Here is a 6,798-nt window from a genome sequence, read left to right as displayed (position 1 = left end):
ATGAGTTGGAAAAAACTAACAGTCAACCCCGTAACATGTGACGCACCGCCAATTTATCCTTCACAATTTTAATTATTTTTACATTTTTTTTTTTGAGATATTCCAATCAGTTCATTGCTTCGCGACTAGTCTGATTCGGGACAGATCCGAGGATCAAGACTTTAAACTCTTGTCAAAGACAATACTGGAGAAGATCGAACATCATTTGGTTCTTTTTACATTATTTTTATCACGCCATTTTTAATACTTCCATTTTTAGTTAATAAAACAAGAAAAACATACATTCCAATACAATTTTTTACGATAGTTTTTCCAAACTAAAGAAGTGTTAAAAACTTAAAATAGTGTAAGATTTTATATATAAATAACATCAATTTTCTTTTTCTTTTCTTTTCTGTGTATGCTCACGTTTGCAACCTAACATCATGCAGATTAAAATCAGAGGGTAAGTTAGATCCAATTTAGATGAGTCAACCTAACCGCCAATCACATTAAAAACAACCGTATGTCATACTATACTCTCAATTTGGTTAGGAAGTATAAACAAAATAACCAATACATATTCCAAATTTCCTAAACCATGTTTTGCCATCTCTCTCTCTCTCTCTCTCTCTATGAAGGTGTGTTGTGAGTCACGCATAAACCACGCAGTCGCGTATGGGCAAAACCACCGGTCCAAGTCAACTAATTTCACTTCCTTATATTCAAACACCAACCAAGTATTTATTACCTCCTTCGAGTTTATCACACCCTGTTCAGAGTTCACTTGGTGATCCTGCATATCGATCTCTCTCTTTCTCTTGTCTTGGTTATTCTAGTTGTAGCTGGGGTTCCACTCCTTGAACGTAAAAAGAATGAGGAAACCTTGCTGTGATACCAAAGACATGAACAAAGGAGCTTGGTCCAAACAAGAAGACCAGAAACTTATAGATTATATCAAGAAACATGGCGAGGTTTGTTGGCGTACACTCCCTCAAGCTGCAGGTATTAAACCCCTTGCAACCCTGCAATAAAATGAATTAATATATGAGGTAGGATTCTTTGACACCGGTGTCAAAAAAGATCAATGGTGTCACATGCTTGCAAATCAGAGTCGTTGATTTTTTTTGATCTAACGGTTCTGAGATGAGGTGTCAAAATTGAAATTTGACACCAGTGTCAAAGATCCTACCTCTTAATATATATTATAATTTATATGCATGTGGCATCCGAATATATACATACATATATGTAACAAGCATATATATGATCACACATGCATAATGAATTTACAACATATCCAAAAGAACTAATGGGAGATGGTGTGTTTATATGAGAGCATACATCAATTCCTTTTAAAAACATCTATATCAATTGTTTAATTTATGGTGTTTCAAATATAACCTCTTATTTTGATTTAAATGATTAAGGAAGTGACTTGATGGAAAAATTTAACACACATTTTTGGTTTGATGTTGATTAGGTTTACTTCGGTGTGGTAAAAGTTGTAGGCTGAGATGGATAAACTATCTACGGCCAGACCTTAAAAGGGGAAACTTTGGTGAAGATGAAGAAGATCTCATCATCAAGCTTCATGCACTGCTAGGCAACCGGTGCGAATATAATTATAAGCATAACATGAACCCACTTTTTTTGTTGCTCTTGACATTATATATATAAAAGTGTAAGCCTAATCTCAAAAATTAGAACAACTGAACCCACTTTTTTAACTGTTGATTCCACCTGCATCTAACAACTCATACGAGTAAAAATTAGAACAATTAAATACAATTGAGATCAACAATTGATAATAAGTGTAAGACTTAAAAAATTTTAATACATATAATTAGCAACATTATCACCACTAAATAATATAAATGATTTTTTTTTTCATTGTTTGGTTGTATAAATTGGGCTTATTAATTAATGTTTCACATTGATTTCCTATAGGTGGTCACTAATAGCTGGTAGATTGCCTGGTCGTACAGATAATGAAGTGAAGAACTATTGGAACTCTCATATAAGAAGAAAACTCATTAGCAAGGGTATTGACCCAAATAACCATCGTTTAAGCAAGAAAATCCCTACCCTTCAAAATCCACCAATGTCTGATAATTCAAAATCTTCAGACTTGAAAGACAATTGCAAGAATGTGACAAGTAAGGCCAATGTTGACAGTTATGGTGAAATCTCAGATGCAGCAAGTGGCGAGGATGAGTCATATGCCCTGCCAGATTTAAACCTTGATCTCACTATGAGCGTTCCTTCAGCTTCTCCCAGTATCGCTGAAATCAATCTAAAACCAATTCATGAATCAAAATCATCAAGGAAACTGCATTTTGCTTCCTCTTCAACACTTGTTTTGTTTAAGTAATCAATTTGTTGGCCCAAATAGATAAACTTAGCAAATTATCATATGGAAGGGCAAGTTTTGTGATAATTGACTGCCAGGGTAAGAATGTGAGGGATTTGTGTTCAGTGACATCCTAACGACAAGAAAAAGGACTACACTTGTGTTTCATTTTAAAGGATGAGAAACCACAGCTAGAATGTTGAAACAACGATCTGATCCTGTAAATGAAAAGGCTATATATCTCCTTCATGGAAATTCCAATTCTAAGCAAACAGATAGATTGAATCCACTGAGTAAATGTACTTGTATTAATAATTTCTTTGTGTTGATCCTGTAAAAATGATGAACTTATTAATGAATAATTTACTTTTTCGGTGTTTACTACAGATTTGGCAGTTATATCATTCGGCCTTAACAACAGCGGAAAGAAGATAACCAAAAACAAAAAATGAGTCCGCGCATTTAACGACATATTAAAGCTCAGAGGAATTTAAAACCATTCAGTTATTCAAGTTCATTCATTCAATAAGTGATTTAGGGTGTGCATGATAACCATTCTATTTTCCAGCATTGTTTCTGAAAATAAATAATTTTTTTCTTTTTTTTTTTGGTGAGGACTTTCTTTTTTCTATTTATGTGTCTTGGAACAGTTTCTGAGAAAAATAAAATGTGTTTGACAACATGTTCTATTTTTATTCTGAGAATGAAAATTGCGTTTGATAACACAACAAATAATAAAATAAAAAATCATTTATATTAAGAATAACAAAATTTAGATCACTACTTTCCTTTTCATATGGTGTGGTGGTGGTGGCGGTGGCGATGGCATGGTGGTGGTGATGACGACAGTGGCTGTGGCGATGATGGTAGTGGTGGTGGCGTGGTGATGATAGTGGTGGTGGTGGTGACGACAGTGATTGTGGTGATGGTAATGGTGGTTAATGACGATGGTCGTGATGGTGACGGTGGTGGTAGTGCTTGTGATGGTAGTGGAGGTGGTTATGATGGCATGGTGGTAGTGATGGTAGTGGTGACATCGAAGTGGTGGTGGTGGTAGTGGTGACGATGACGGTGGTGGTACGACGACAACGGTGACGATGGTGGTGGTGGTCATGTCAGAATGGTGGTGGTGGTGGTGGTGATGATGGTAGCGGTGGAGAGTGATTAAGAGAAACAAGTGTTTCTCATATTGTGCCTGAGAACAAAAAAGCAGAAATTTTTTTATTCTTTTTCTGTTCCCTAGCACAAAAATTGAACCGGTTAATTCTCGGGAACAAAAAAAATCGATTTTGTCAAACACTATTTCTATCCATTTTTGTTCCCGAGAACAAAAATTGATTCTGGGATGGTTGTCATGCACACTCTTAGTTACATGACAATAAACTCAAAGAAATCTAAAATCATTCAAATATTCAAAAATTTCTTCATCCAATGAGTTATGAAAGAGTTAATTAAACCTCCTACGCAATATTCAAGGAATTGAAATATCTGATAAAAATGTTTATCTCTATAACATTTTGTTGAGGTAGGTCAATGTTCCTCCTTTAATGCTGATGGCTTGGAGTCATACGCCGCATATCAGGTGTAAGGCTCGATGTCTGATGGTTCTCAACCACTCTAATAAATGCTCCATCACATCTTCATTAACGAAGACCGAAGAAGGGGAAGTTCTTTCCCCACACCTATATAAGGTCGAGAAAACCGTTTGAGAAAAGATTTTTGATGCTCGATCCTCTGTAGAGAAGTTAGAGATCAGTGGGAGTCCTCTTTAGAGACGTTTGAGAGAAAAACCACCATTGTTAATAAAGATTGAGAGTACCACCATTGTAGGTAAGGTTTGAGAGTTCCTCTGGTGAGACTAGAGAAGTTCAATTTTTTGTAACCTGCTATTTTCATAGTGGAAGTTTAATCTGGACTAGTGTCCCATGGTTTTTACTTCTCCGCATTGGAGGAGGTTTTCCATATTAAAATTGTTGTATCATCTTTGTTTCCTACATTTTTTCTCTGCTTCTATGTTTTCTGCGTTTCTGAGATTGAAGAAGACAAAGTATGTTTGCTGTGTTGGCCAAACGGTAAGCAAATGTTTGACGATCGGTTCTGACTGAGTGTGCTGACCAGCTGGGATAATGTTAGCCGATTGGCAACACTGTTTCCGTATGAATTGACTGTTTGAGGGATCGTGTCCTAACAGTGGTATTAGAGCCTGAGTTCGAAGGGTTCTAAGGGTAAAGAGATGTAGACAAATGACAGTATTTCTCATGATGGAGACATGTTAAAACTGACAGTTGGCAATTTTACATACTGAAGGGACACCTCTATTGCAAAGATCTCTACGAGCCTATCCTGAATGCCAATAGACCCGGAGGGAAGAATGAGAAGGAATAGGATATTTTAAATAAGAAGGAAGTAGCTATAATTCGAAAATATATTGATAAAAGTCTCTTCGAGCATGTTGTTGAGTTTACCAATGCCCATGAGTTATGAACGAAGCTCAAGTCCATGATTCAGAAGAAGACTCCCAGGAATAAAGCACACCTGATTCTCCGACTTGCATAATTTGAATACAAGGATGACATAAATATGATACAGCATTTGAACATATTCAAGGGCGTTGTGAATCAGTTATCAAAAACTAAAATGAAGATAAATGATGAGCTTCAAGCTCTGTTGCTGCTCAGCTCACTACCAGAGAGTTGAGATACCTTGGTGGTGACTTTGAGAAACTAAGTTCAGAAGGAAAGTTGACTCTAGATGTTGTAACAGATAGCCTTTTGAATGAGGAGTCTCGAAGAAATGAAAGGGGAATTTTCAGTATTTTTGAAGGGAATGTTGTTGAGAGCAAAGGAAGGAAGAACCGGTGTGGTAAGAGCAAGAGCTATGGTCGTGTCGACCAGGACAAGTACAGAGGCCGGTCGAGGCCAAAGTATTAGCTGACCTGCTTCTACTAAGGGAAGCACGGTCACAAGAAACCTGATTGCCGGACTCTGAAGAAAGATCTGTAAAGCTGCAATGTAAAACTTGACCAGATTATGCCCAAGAAAAAAGAAGATAAAAGCACCACTGCAGTGGTCGCCAACACTGATGTTGAGGTGTTTATTCCTGGTGAGGATTTTCTGAATGTTGCATATGATGACTAAGTGTGGATAGTTGATTTTGCTTACAAAAAAGCTTGACTTTGGTGTTGTGAAGATGGGGAACCAAGTCACGAGCAAGATTATTGGTGTTGGAGAAGTAGCGTTGACCACTGATGTTAGCTGCAGACTTATGTTGAAGGATGTAAAACATATGCTTGACATGAGACTGAACCTAATCTCGGCCAAAAAGCTAGACGTCGGGTTAGTGAGTTTCTTCTATGGTGGAAGATGGAAACAGGGCAAAGGAATCTTGGTGGTTGCCTGAGGAAAGAAAGAAGGTTCCCTATAACTGATGTAGGAGAGACCAATGCAATCCGCGGACGAAGCTAATATTGAGTTGTGGCACAAGAGATTTGGCAACATGAGTGAAAAGGGCCATGAATCCTGAGCAAGAAAGGCTTGTGGCCCGGACGACAATAGCATATGACCAGACAAAATGGGCATATGCTGGAGAGCTGTATGCACTGCCTTGCTAGAAAGTAGCACATAGTTTCTTTTGTCCGACCTGCTCAGCCTAGAAGACGTAGGTATATTATAGACCTCGTCCACATCGACATCTGCTTTATGGGAGAGAGATCGCTCAGTGGATCTCAATATTTTATTTCCTTTATTGGTGATTATTTCCTCAAAATATGGGTATATTTGTTGAAGACCAAATAATAGGTTCTCCAATTCTTTAAAGAATTTCATGCTACTGTTGAAAGGGAGACCGGTCGGAAACAGAAGGTAGTCTGATCGGATAACGGGGAAGAATATTGTGGCCCGTTTATTGTCGGTCGGTATAAGAGTCTAGAAGACACCCCCCGAGACTCCTCAGTTGAATAGTGTTGCCGAGCGGATGACCAAGACGATTGAAGAGGAGGCTAGATGCATGTTATCTCATGTCGAGCTGCCAAAACCGTTTTGGGGTGAAGCATTCTGAACGGCTGTTGATCTGATTAATTTGTCTCCTTCCCAACCGCTTGAAGGAGAGATTCTAGAAGAAGTGTGGACCGGTCAAAAAACAACCTATAATCACTTGAAGGTGTTTGGTTGCAGGGTGTTTATGCATATTCCAAAGGATGAAAGGGTGAAGCTGGACGGCAAGACTAAAGAATGCATATACCTTGGTTAGCCTAGATGTGAATTTGGATATCGACTTGGGGATCCAATCGGAAGGAAGGTTTTGAAAAGCAGAGATGTGATCTTTCATGAAGATGAGACCATCAAAGACATCTCAAAGCCCAAAGTTTGTGTTGCCGACCAGCGTGAAGAATCAGTCCCTCTTGTCCGGGCGAAAACAGGGGGAGAAACAACTACCGATTTGAACGAACAAGAAGATCATCACCAATC

General features: G+C 38.1%; 1 protein-coding gene across 1 annotated transcript; it reads left to right on the top strand.

The window, feature by feature from the left end:
* The first annotated feature begins 744 nt into the window (after window positions 1–744).
* On the top strand, window positions 745–2,699 carry LOC133302741 (MYB-like transcription factor 4). Its single transcript, XM_061502556.1, has 3 exons — window positions 745–984; window positions 1,463–1,592; window positions 1,930–2,699. Exons 1-3 carry the CDS (start codon window positions 855–857, stop codon window positions 2,351–2,353), a joined length of 684 nt encoding a protein of 227 aa, XP_061358540.1. The 5' UTR covers window positions 745–854; the 3' UTR covers window positions 2,354–2,699.
* The last annotated feature ends 4,099 nt before the right edge of the window (window positions 2,700–6,798 follow it).

The sequence above is a fragment of the Gastrolobium bilobum genome, unplaced genomic scaffold (genome assembly GCF_033153095.1).
Source record: "Gastrolobium bilobum isolate Gb01-03AN ecotype WA unplaced genomic scaffold, APGP_CSIRO_Gbil_v1 utg696, whole genome shotgun sequence".
Classification (NCBI taxonomy): Eukaryota; Viridiplantae; Streptophyta; class Magnoliopsida; order Fabales; family Fabaceae; genus Gastrolobium; species Gastrolobium bilobum.
The sequence above is the reverse complement of the archived record's forward strand: the minus strand, read 5'-3'. Positions and strand labels throughout refer to the sequence as shown.

Bases quoted from the DNA above. Each gene is read 5' to 3' on its own strand.
- LOC133302741 (XM_061502556.1), top strand. From the start codon at position 855: ATGAGGAAACCTTGCTGTGATACCAAAGACATGAACAAAGGAGCTTGG. The intron at 985-1,462 runs GTATTAAACCCC...GATGTTGATTAG, and splicing joins TACACTCCCTCAAGCTGCAG to GTTTACTTCGGTGTGGTAAA. The intron at 1,593-1,929 runs GTGCGAATATAA...GATTTCCTATAG, and splicing joins CATGCACTGCTAGGCAACCG to GTGGTCACTAATAGCTGGTA.